Source organism: Syngnathoides biaculeatus, chromosome 10, assembly GCF_019802595.1.
Source record: "Syngnathoides biaculeatus isolate LvHL_M chromosome 10, ASM1980259v1, whole genome shotgun sequence".
Lineage (NCBI taxonomy): Eukaryota > Metazoa > Chordata > Actinopteri > Syngnathiformes > Syngnathidae > Syngnathoides > Syngnathoides biaculeatus.
In genome coordinates, this window is record NC_084649.1 from 28,373,765 (window position 1) to 28,386,227 (window position 12,463).

Consider the following 12,463-nt stretch of genomic DNA (forward strand, 5'->3'; position numbering starts at 1 on the left):
GACAGCTCCATACTCAGCACCATTCTACCAATATACTCACTCTCTTCCCTCTGGACATGTCCAAACCATCAAAGTCTGCTCTCTCGAACCTTGTCTCCAAAACAACCAACTTTGGCTGTACCTCTATAGAGCTCATTTTTAATCCGATCCAATCTACTTACACTGACCAAGAACCTCAACATCTTCATTTCTGCCACCTCCAGTTGTTCTGTTGTCAATGCAGTCTCTAATCCGTAAATCATGGGCGCCCCCACCACTGTTTTATAGACTCTGCCTTAAATGCTAACAGAGACTCTTCTGTCACACACACCAGACACTTTCCGCAGGCTATTCCAACCTGCTTCGACACGTTTCTTCACTTCCTTACCTGACTCACCATTTCTCCGGATTGTTGACCCCAAGTATTTGAAGTGGTCCACCCTCGCAATCTCTTCTCCCTGGAGCCTCACTTTTACCCCTCCCTCAGTCTCATTTACGCACATATATTGCTTTACTTTGGCTAATCTTCATTCCTCTCTTTCCAATGCATGCCTGCATCTTTGTAAATGGTGCTCCACCTGCTCCCTGCTTTCACTGCAAGTCACAATGTGATCTGCTAACATCATGGTCCAAGGGGATTCCAGTCTCACCTCATCTGTCAGACTATCCATTACCACTGCAAACAGGAAGGGGCTCAGAGCAGATCCCTGATGCAGTCCCACCTCCACCTTAAATTCTTCTCTCACACCAATATCATACCTCACCACTGTTCTGCTGCCCACATACAATCCGGCACTATTCTAACATATTTCTCTGCCACACCAGACTTACACATGCAGTACCACAGTTCCTCTCTTGGCACTCGAGGCTTTCTCTAGATCAACAAAGACACAATGTAGCGCCTCCTGACCTTCTCTGTACTTTTCCACTTACATCCTCAAGGCAAATAATGCATTCGTGGAACTCTTTCTCGGCATGAAACCAGACTTTTGCTCGCAGATACTTCTGTCCCGAGTCTAGCCTCCACGACTCGTTCCCATAACTTCATTCTGTGCCTCAACAACTTTAGTCCTTTATGGTTCCCACAGCTTTGCAAATGTACTTTGTTCTTAAAAATTGGAACTAACACACTTTTCCTCCATTATTCAGGCATCTTATCGCCCACTAGTATTCTGTTGAATAAATTGGTCAAAAACTCCACAGCCACCTCTCCAAATTGCTTCCATACCTCCACCGGTATGTCACAAGGACCAACTGCCTTTCCATTTTTCATCCTCTTTGTGCCTTTCTAACTTCCTCCTTACTAATCATTGCCACTTCCTGGTCCTTCACACTTGCCTCTTCTACTCTTCCTTCTCTCTTTTTTTCTTCAACGACTTCTCAAAGTATTCTTTTCATCTATTTAGCACACTACTGGATAGAACTAGTCAACATTTCCATCTCTATCCTTAATCACCATTACCTGCTGCACATCCTGACCATATCTATCTCTCTGGCTGGCTAACCTGTAGAGAGCCTTTTCTCCTTCTTTTATGTCCAACCTGGTGGACGTCGTATGCCTCGTTTATCCTTCGCCACCTCTACTTTTGCCCTATGTCCCATTTCAATGCATTCCTTTTGCCTCTTCTCAGTCCTCTCAGTGTCCCACTTCTTCGATAACTTCTTTCCTTGTATGACTTCCTGAACTTCGGGGTTGCACCACCAAGTCTCCTTCTCCCCTTTCCTACCAGAAGACACACCAAGTACTCTCCTGCCTATCCCTCTGATCACCTTGGCTGTAGTAGTCCAGTCTTCTGGGAGCTCCTCGTGTCCATCGAGAGCCTGTCTCACCTCTTTCCAAAAGGCTGCACAACATTCTTCCTTTCTCAGCTTCCACCACATGGTTCTCTGCTCTTCCTTTGTCTTCTTAATCTTCCTACCCACCACCATCCTATGCTGTTGAGCTACACTCTCCCCTGCCACTACCTTACCATCAGTAACTTCCTTCGGATTAAATCGTCTGCACAAAATGTAATCTACCTGCATGCTTCTACCCCCGCTCTTGTCGGTCATTCTATGTTCCTGCCTCTTCTGGAAAAAAAGTATTCACTACTGCCATTTCCATCCTTTTTGCAAATTCCACCACAATCTGCCCAGCAAAGTTCCTTTCCTGGATTCTGTACATCCCCATCACTTCTTCATCGCCCCTGTTTCCTTCACCAACATGTCCATTACAATCTGTAACAATCACAAGTCCCTCTGTCTGGTATGCTCAGAACTACTTTATCTCGTTCTGTCCAGGATTTCTCTTTGAAGTCACAGTCACAAAACACATGCAGACTGGTAGGATGAACTCTCATGCACCCTTGAGGACCCTGCCGATCGTGTTGAGGTGGTTCACTGTTCATCAGTGAAGACGAAAACCACATAGCCACCCTGAATCTGATATCCAACTTCCCGATTGACCCTCCTTCTCCAGCACCTTTGAATAAAACTTACCAAAGAGGCTGAGGACTGTGATCCCCTTGTAGTTCGAACATACCCTCAGTTCCCCCTCAATAAAAAGGGGGACCACCACCCCAGTCTGCCAATTCAGAACCATTGTGACAGATTTCCATCCCATCTGATATTGCAGAGGCTTGTCAACCAGGACAGAACCAAAATATCCAGCCTTAAGGAGCTCTGGGTCAATTTCATCTTCCCCCGGACCTTGGCACAGAGTACCTTTGAACCACATTAGTGACTTCAACCCGAAAGAGAGGTGAGCCTGCCTCAGAGAAGCCAGACTCTGCTTCCTCATGGTAATACGGGTCAGTGGAATTGTGAAGGTGTTAAAGAAAACAATGTGTTCTCATTTTGTACATACCGTAGTTGGTTACACATCACCACTTAACTTTGAACTCATTGTCTTGAAAACAGATGTCAATCAGACATATGTAGTCAAACAGTCTCACACACACACAGACACACACAGACACACACACACACACACACACACTCATCATGTGATTTCTGTGAATAAAAAGAAGCTGCAAGGGGACACGAGTTGGAGTTGGTTGGAAGCAGGGAGAAGTCCTGTAGCTCCCCTTGCAGCAAGTAAAACTTGAAGCCTTGTCTGTTTACCTTCTTTTAACAGAGTCAAGCTTATTAAACCTGACATTTGGTCCTTCGATCCCAACACACTACCGCCCATCGAGGAGGGAGAAGACACACCGAAGTCTGTCGACAGTAGCATTTAGCTGTGCCTGAAGAAAAGCCCTGGTGCGACGTAAATTCGTGGCCAGGCCGGTGCTAGAGTCCAATCTCCTCTTGGTCGACGAAGGTTGACAGGATCACGAACACCTGGCGTCCAGAATATGCTTGAACCGGTAAGTAAGGCGGAGGTTTCAAGGCTACTCCGCCAGAAGGAGGTTTCAAGGCTACTCCGCCAGAAGGAGGTTTCAAGGCTACTCCGCCAGAAGGAGGTTTCAAGGCTACTCCGCCAGAAGGAGGTTTCAAGGCTACTCCGCCAGAAGGAGGTTTCAAGGTTACTTCACCTTTTAAGAGGGTATTTTTATAAGGATCCATAAATGTGTGAGTGAGTGAATGAGAGTATGAATGCCATTACGTACTTGTGGAGTCATAGGTCATGGATGGAAACATACTGATGCGAACAGAAGTCTGTGTTCCGGAGAAGTACACAAGGTAGTGGATTAGAACTTAGGTCCCAAAAAGGACAAGTAGTCTCTAAGGGACAAATGTAGAAAACCATAATGGTGAGTGGGAACAGTAAGTCTGCTCTAGAGGGGATTTAAACTTTTTGGAACAATGTTTACCGGGCAGCATGATGTTTCTGGAAAAAAAAAAAAAAAAAAAAAAAAAAGGGAAAAAAACTTCTAAACGTTTAGCGGTATCTGACAAAACTCTGGACGTCGTGCCATAAGACGTATTTTCGTGTCGTCTCCAACCGACTCAGCATTGAACAATGCTCTGTTTGACTGGCAATATGGCCAGTCATGTGATTTCGTCAGTGGCGTCGGTGCACAAGCTCTATTTATATATTATCATATGGTTCTTTGTTTGGTCTTTATTACCTCAACTTTTGCCAACAATTGCATTTCAATGTACAGTGGTGCCTTGGTTCTCGAACACAATCCATTCCGGAAGGCTGGTTGAAAACCAAAATGTTCGAAAACCAAAGCATGTTTTCCTGTTCCAAGCCAAATTTTTTTTTTCCCCCTGAAAATAAACTGCTTAGTAAAAATACATGTATAGTTTTGTGAGGGGAGGGGTTTGTGTGTTCCGATGATCCTAGGAGCTAAGCTGTCTGGGGCTTCATGCCCCTGGTAGGGTCACCCATGGCAAACAGGTCCTAGGTGAGGGACCAGACAAAGTACGACTCCAAAACCCCTATGATGACATAAAAAATTTGATCTTGGTTTCCCTTGCCCGGTCGCGTGTCACCAGGCCCCCACTCTGGAGCCAGGCCTGGAGGTGGGGCTCGAAGGCGAGCGCCTGGTGGCCGGGCCTGCACCCATAGGACTCGGTCAAGCACATCCCTTAAGGGTAAAATGGATCCCCCCCTTCCCATGGGCTCACCACCTGTGAGAGGGGGCATACGGGTCAGGTCCAATATGAGCTGGGTGGTGGCCAAAGGCAGAGACCTTAGCAATCCGATCCCCAGCTACAGAAACTAGCTCTAGGGACATGGAATGTCACCTCTTTGGCAGGGAAGGAGCCCGAGTTGGTGTGTGAGGTCGAGAAGTGCCGACTAGATATAGTCGGAGTCACCTCTACGCACTACTTGGGCTCTGACACCACTCCTCTAAAGAGGGGTTGGGCTCTGTTCCACTCTGGAGTTGCCCACGGGGACAGACGCTGAGCAGGTGTGGGTATACTTATTGGTCCGCGGCTCGGGGCCTGTATGTTGGGGTTTACCCCAGTGGATGAGAGGGGAGCCTTCATCCGCCTACAGGTAGGGGGGCGGGTCCTAACTGTTTGTGCTTATGCACGAAACAGCAGTGCAGAGTACCAACCCTTTTTGGAGTCCTTATAGGGAGTGCTGGAGGGCGCTCCTTTTGGCAACGTCATCATTCACTTCAATGCCCATGTGGGCAATGACAGTGAGACCTGGACGGGCGTGATTCGGAAGAACCCCCCCCCCAGCCCCCATCAGAACTCGAGTGGTGTTCTGTTACTGGACTTCTATGCTCATCACGGATTGCCCATAACCAACACCATGCTCAAGCATAAGGGTGCCCACATATGTAATTGGCACTGGGACACCCTCGGGTGCAGTTCGATGATCGACTTTGTGGTCGTGTCATTGGACTTGCGACCGCATGTCTTGGACACTTGGATGAAGAGAGGGGCGGAGCTGTCAACTGATCACCACCTGGTGGTGAGTTGGCACCGATTGTTGGGGAAGATGCCATTACGACATGGCAGGCCCAAACATATTGTGAGGGTCTGCTGGGAACGGCTGGGAGATTTCCCTGTTAGAAGGAATTTCACCTCCCACCTCCGAAAGAACTTTGCTCACGTCCCAGAGGAGGCGTGGTGAACATTGAATCCGAGTGGACGATGTTCCGCGCCTCCATTGCTGAGGCGGCCGACCAGAGCTGTGGCTGTAAGGTGGTCAGTGCCTGTCGTGGCTGCAACCCACGAACACGTTGGTGGACACCAACAGTGAGGGATTCTGTCAAGCTGAAGAGGGAGTCCTGTCAGGCATGTCCGGCCTGCGGGACTCCCGAGGCACCTGATAGGTATCGGCTGGCTATGCGGAATGCAGCTTCGGTGGGGCAAAAACCCAGGGATGGGAGGAGCTCGGTGAGGCCATGGAGAACGACTTTAGGACGGCTTCAAGGAAATTCTGGTCCACCGTCCGGCGTCTCAGGAGAGGGAAGCAGTGCACCGTCAACGCTGTGTATCGTGGGGATGGGGCACTGCTGACCTCAACTCAGGATGTTGTGAGTTGGTGGAGAGTATACTTTGAAGACCTCCTCAATTCCAGCAACATGCCTTCCCACGAGGAAGGTGAGTCTGAGTGCTCTGAGGCGGGCTCTTCTCTCTCTGGGATTGAGGTCACCGAGGTGGTTAAAAAGCTCCTTGGTGGCAGGGCCCTGGGGGTGGATGAGATTCGCCAGGAGTTCCGAAAGGCTCTGAATGTTGTGGGGCTGTCCTGGTTGACAGGTCTCTGCAACATCGCATGGACATCGGCTGCATGGGAGTTTGCCCAACCAGTCTATATGTGTTTTGTGGACTTGGAGAAGGCATTCGACAGTGTCCCTCGGGGAGTCCTGTGGGGGGGTTCTTCGGGAGTATGGGGTACCGAATTCCCTGTACGAGCTTTTCGGTCCCTGTATGACCGCTGTCAGAGTTTGGTCCGCATTGCTGGCAATAAGTCGGACCAGTTTCCGGTGAGAGTTGGACTCCGCTAAGGCTGCTCTTTGTCACCGATATTATTCATAATTTTCATTGACAGAATCGCAAATTACACCCGAGGGTTAGAGGGGGCCTGGTTTGGTGGCCTCAGCATTGCATTTCTGCTCTTTGCAGATGATGTGGTTCTGTTGGCTTCATCAAGCCGTGATGTCCAGTCCTCACTGGAACGATTTGCAGCCGAGTGTGAAGCAGTTGGCGTGAGAATCAGCACCTCCAAATCCGAGACTATGGTCCTCAGTCGGAAAAGGGTGGTGTGCCCTATCCAGGTCGGGGATGAGATCCTTCCCCAAGTGGAAGACTTCAAGTATTTTGGGGTCTTATTTGGAACGGGAGATTGACAGAAGGATCGGTGCAGCGTCTGCAGTGATGCAGACTTTGTATTGGTCCGTTGTTGTAAAGAGGGAGCTAAGTCAAAAGGTGAAGCTCTAAATTTAACAGTCAAACTACGTTCTACCCTCACCTATGGGAATGAAATGTGGGTAAACAACAAGATCCCGGATACAAGCAGCCAAAATGAGTTTCCTCCACAGGGTGTCCGGGCTCTCCCTTAGAGATAGGGTGAGAGGCTCAGTCATCCGGGAGGGGCTCAGTGTCGAGCCGCTACTCCTCCGCATTGAGAGAAGCCAAAAGCAGTGGCTGGGGCATCTGATTGGGATGCCTCCTGGACGTCTCCCTGGTGAGGTGTTCGGGGCATGTCCCACCGGAAAGAGACACCAAGGATGACCCGGGACACGCTGGAGGGACTATGTCTCTCGACTGGCTTGGGAACGCCTCGGGATCCCTCTGGAAGAGCTGGAAGAAGTGCCTTGGGAAAGGGAAGTCTGGGTATCCCTGCTGAAGCTACTTCCCCCCCAACCCGACCCGGAAAAGCGGTAGATAATGGGTGGATGGATGGAGGTAGTGTTGATGGAACAAAAAAAACAAAACAAAACAATGCAAAACAGTTTCAGATGTCTTTGGTTTGGGTGACTCGCCCCTTTTTCCACAAAGAATTGTTCGTTGGAGCCATGATCGGGGGTTAATGTTGGTCAATTTAAGAAAAAAACTACGGTACACACTACATTACTGGGATACGCCCGCGAGTAGTGGAGTGCGTGAGTCAACTGGTTGCGTCACGCGGTAATGTGCATGGTCCCGCGTGTTACGTCTTTTACGTTTATTTCGGGGGTGCGTTCGAAACCACAATAACAAATCGTTGTGGGTGAGCTGGTCGCGGTGTTCGAATACTGATTTTCGTTCGAAAACCAAAGCAAAAAGATCTCTAAATTTTTGTACGAAAACCGAGGTACCACTGTCTTCATTTCTTCTCTCCTTGGTCCTCTCAGAGTCCCCTTTTCTCCTTCGCTCACCTTTTGCATGATTTTCTGTACTTTGAGGTTCAACCAAGTCTCCTCCCCTTTCCTACCAGAAGACACGGCAAGTACTTTCCTGCCTATCTCCTTTTATCATCTTGGCGATAGTGATCCAGTCTTATGTAAACCCAACCCACTGTTACCTTCTCAGCTCTTCCTGAGCAGCCACACAACACTGTTCATTGCTCAGCTTCCACCAAATTGTTCTCTGCTCTGCCTTTGTCTTCTTAATCTTCCTCCACACCACCAGTCATCTTAAACAATTCCATTCGATACTGTCTTGGCAGATATTCCCCTACCAATACCTGACATTCAGTAACCTTTAGATTCCATCGTCTGCACAAGATGCACTTCACCTGCTTGCTTCTACCTCTACTCTTACAGGTCACCCTATGTTCCTGACTTTGCTGGAAAGAAGTGTTTACACAGCCATTTCAATCTTTTTTCTACCACGATCTGTCCCATGTGTGAGTTTATAAATATAATGACACCTTTTCTGCTGATAAAAATGTAACATTTAAAGGTGTTGCATTGCATTACTGCTCAATGTCTGTAAACATTGGTAGGTAATGCCACCAAAAAATTGAGACAACGTGCACATCAGCAGCCGATCATGTCAAACAACATTGGGGTACGATGCTTAATCAGGGACTCAGAAATTAAATGTTCAGCCAAGAGAGTGCACATTTGTCAGTGACAAGTCTGTTTGTGTTGTCTTGAGCGTGGCATTAGTAACGGCAATATTTCTGATGAAATGATTGTGGCGTCATTACTCAGAGCATGCACATCGTGTCTTTCATTTACACTAGAATTTTTTTTCGTTTTACAATGTCCAAGGTGCATAGAAAATAAAAAGTTACCTCAAAGATAGGCAGGATACGACAGTCCCTGAGGTAACGCTCATATGGGTAGCTCTTTGTATAACCCAGACCTCCAAGGACCTGAAGAGCTTCACTGACACAAATCCAACCTCCCTCAGAGCTGAACACCTTTACAGAGTACAAAAGATTACATGAGAACAGCTTGTGTTTTCATAACAAATAACATTGAGATATAACACTTCTGTGAGTTCCAAACTCAATAAAACTGAGGAATTTCAGTGCTTGAATGATCCAACTTGCTCTATTTGCAAGGTTAATTGTAATTGACAGATTCTCTCCAAAGCCATATATGTTCATCCAACTAAGGGGAGGACCAAGCATCATGGTGGTTGGGCACTCGGATGGGTTCTGGTCAGGCTTAAGGCCTTCTTACAACGTTCTTAGCAATGCACAGCCTGTCGCTGACGAACGCATGTGTAGCATATATTGGCGGTTGGCTAAAAATTATTTTATACAAAAATGAATTAATTGAAGCAGAGACGCCTCCCTTACTTCCGGTTCGTGTGAATTGACGCTTATTGGTATAAACTAATAGAGGGGACCACACCTCTTTTTTGTGTGTAAAATTTAGGAAAATAGATAAACCTGATATCAGTCTCAATCGAAAACTTGCATTTTATGAAATACTAGTCAGAGATGGCAGACGTTCCTTGACAAAACTCAACATGCACAACAGAGTGGGATTTCATCAAATATTTTATGAAATCCATAAGAGTTGACATGGAAAAATTCAGAGTTTGGTCCACATTGCCGGCAGTAAGTCACTGTGAGAGTTGGACTCCACCAAGTCTGCCCTTTGTCACCGATTCTGTTCATAACTTTTATGGACAGAATTTATAAGATAAGTCGAGGCATAGAGGGCATCTGGTTTGATTGCCCCACTATTGCATCTCTGTTTTTTGCAGATAGTTTAGTTCTGTTGGTTTCATCAAACCATGATCTATAATTCTCACTGAACCAGTTCGTAGCTGAGTGTAAAGCAGCTGGGAGGAGAATCAGCACATCTGAATCTGAGACCATGGTCCTCAGTCGGAAAAGGGTGGAGTGCGCTCGCCAAGTCGGGGATGAGGTCCTTCCCCAAGTGGAGGAGTTAAAATATCTTGTCTTGTTCACGAGTGAGGGAAGACTGGCATGGGAGATTGACAGGCGGATCGGTGCAGTGTCGGTCCGTTGTGGTGAAGAAGGATCTAAGCCAAAAGGCAAAGCTCTCTATTCTCTGGTCCATCTACATTCCTACCCATATCTATGGTCATGAGCTGTGGATCATGTCGAAAGAACAAGATGCCTGATACAAGCAGCCGAAATTAGTTTCCTCTGCAAGGTTTCCAGGTACACCCTAAGAAATAGGGTGAGAAGCTCGGTCATCCTGGGCTAAGATTTGAGCAGTCACTCGTCTGCATTGAGAGGAGTCAGATGAGGTGGCTTGGGTGGCTCAGGCATCTTTTTTGCTTTTCTTAGTCATCTTCACACCGACGACTGCACCTCAAGGTACCCTGTTTTGAAACTCATGAAGTTCGGAGATGACATCACAGTCATCGGGCTCATCAAAGACGGCGACAAGTCCGAAAATAAACAGGAAGTGAAGAGGTTAAAGCTTTGGTGTGGCCAACAGAAACTGGAGGTGACCACATTTAAGACTGTAGTGATGATTGTGGACTTCAGGAGGTATCCTTCACGATAGCAGCTTCTCACACTCCCAACTGTCTTGTGTCAACTGTCGCGTTCATTCTTGGGAATTACAGTCTCACAGGACCTGAGGTAGGAGACGAACATCAACTCCATCCTCAAAGAAGCCCAGCAAGAGATGTACTTTTTGCGGCTTCTGAGGAAGCACGGCCTGGTACAAGGGCTGCTGAAATGGTTTTACACAGCAGTCATCGAATCAGTACTATCTACCTCCATCACAGTCTGGTTTGGGGCTTCCACAAAAAAGGACACACTTCGACTGCAATGGACAATCAAAACTGCGGAACTGATTGCCGGCACCACCCTACCCATGCTTGAGGACTTGCACGCCATGTGGACTTGGACAAGAGCGAGCAAGTTTCTAATCCTCACACCATTAATCACTCAGATTTGTCAAGAATTTAGTTGCCAATTATGATGCAAAATGAGAATTTGGTATTTTAAAGTTAATCTCAATCCTTGGTTATATACACTTTATTCACAATGATAGAGGTCAAACATTTTCTTTAAACCTTCACAAGGTTTTCACACACTGTTGCTGGTATTTTGGGCCATTTCTCCATGCAGATTTCTTCGACAGTAGTGATGTTTTGGGGACTAAATGGGCAGTGCACTGCGATTGGCTGGCAACGAGTTCAGGGTGTACCCCGCAGACTGCCCGTTGACAGCTGGGATAGGCTCCAGCACTCCCCGCAACACTTGTGAGGATAAGCGCCTAAGAAAATGGATGGATGGAACTGGGCAATACAGATTTTCAAGCCACTTCAATTTTTTTTTCGATTGTTTAGAGATCTGGAGCCTGGCTAGGCAACTCCCAGATCTTAAAAACCTTCTTATGAAGCCACTGCTTTGTTGCCCAGCTGTTTGGGATAATTGTCATGCTGAAAGATAGAACATAGCTACATTTATGCTCCGAAGCGCTTGCTGACAGAAGGCAGCTTTCACTCAATCTCTCAATATGTGGGCCCATTTACTTTTTCTGTTACACAAAGATCAGTTGTTCTGGTCCTTTTGCAGAAAAACAGCCCCAAAACATGATGTTTCTACCCAATCCTTCAGAGTAGGGATGGTGAGCTTTAAATGCAACTCAGCATTGTTTCTCCTCCAAAGACAACAAGTAAAATGTTTTTTCCAAAAAGTTCAATTTTGGTTTTATCTGAGCATTACATTCACCCAATCTTATTCTGTATCATCCAAATTCTCTCTCGCAAACCTCAGAAGGGTCTGCACGTGTACTGACTTAAGCAGGGGGACAGTTCTGACACCGTATGATTTGAGCCCCCAGCAGCATAGTGTGTAGCCTTTGTTACTATGGTCCCAGCTCTCTGCAGATTATTCATTAGGTCTCCCATGTGGTTTTAGGAATTTTGTTCAGCGTTTTTGTGATCAGACTCCATGAGATCTTACGTGCATACCCAAATAAAGGGAACTTAGTGGTCTTCTATGTTTTCCATTTTATAATTGCTCCCACAGTTGATTTTTTTAGACCAAACTGCTGACCTACGCAAAGTCAGTGCCCTCATCCTGGTTTACGTCTACAATTTTGATTCTGCTGTCATTTGACAGCTCTTTGGTATTGGCCATTGTGGCATTTTAAGTGTATTTTAGGTTATGGACCGGTGTCTTTTATGCTATTTTCATCCTGGGTCTGAAGTACCGTAATTTCTCGTGTATAATGGGCACCCATGTATAAAACACACCCCCCAAAGTTAATTTCAAAATCCTGGAAAACCCTTTTTCCGATGTCTAATCCATTTTAATAATGCATGATTTTGGTTCTACACGTCAAAACATAATTCTGTATTTTTTTTTTTTCAAACTATTCTCAAGTCAAGCACTTTATTTGAACGATGTTTTTTTTACTTGTTCTTCCTTTGAAATTCACACCCATACTTTTATTTAGCCAATCAGAAAACAGTTGTGCTCATATGTTTGATTTCCCTGGGAAAATTTGTAAGATGAGTAGAATTCTTTAAAGACAACATGAAATACCAGGCAAAACAATTTTATATTAATGGGGTTTGAAATAAACTGTTAAGCATTTCAGAAAAGCACTACCATTGAACAAAACAAAAAACGATGGTTGTTCAGTCATAAGTCATTAAAAAAAATCATCTGGTTATGTAAACTATATGAGCACAACTGTACATACAGACCTTTTTG

General features: G+C 46.3%; 1 protein-coding gene across 16 annotated transcripts in view; it reads right to left on the reverse strand.

Annotated features, from left to right (window-relative positions):
- Positions 1–12,463, reverse strand: part of acad9 (acyl-CoA dehydrogenase family, member 9) — a 110,903-nt gene that overhangs the window by 63,262 nt on the left and 35,178 nt on the right. For all 16 annotated transcript variants that reach the window (XR_009796802.1, XR_009796801.1, XR_009796803.1 and 13 more), the window contains one exon: positions 8,594–8,722. Coding sequence is in view for 13 of the 16 variants with exons in the window: in XM_061832272.1 (XP_061688256.1) it covers positions 8,594–8,722 (129 nt within the window). In the remaining 3 variants the exon portion in view is untranslated. The remainder of the gene's footprint in view (positions 1–8,593; positions 8,723–12,463) is intronic.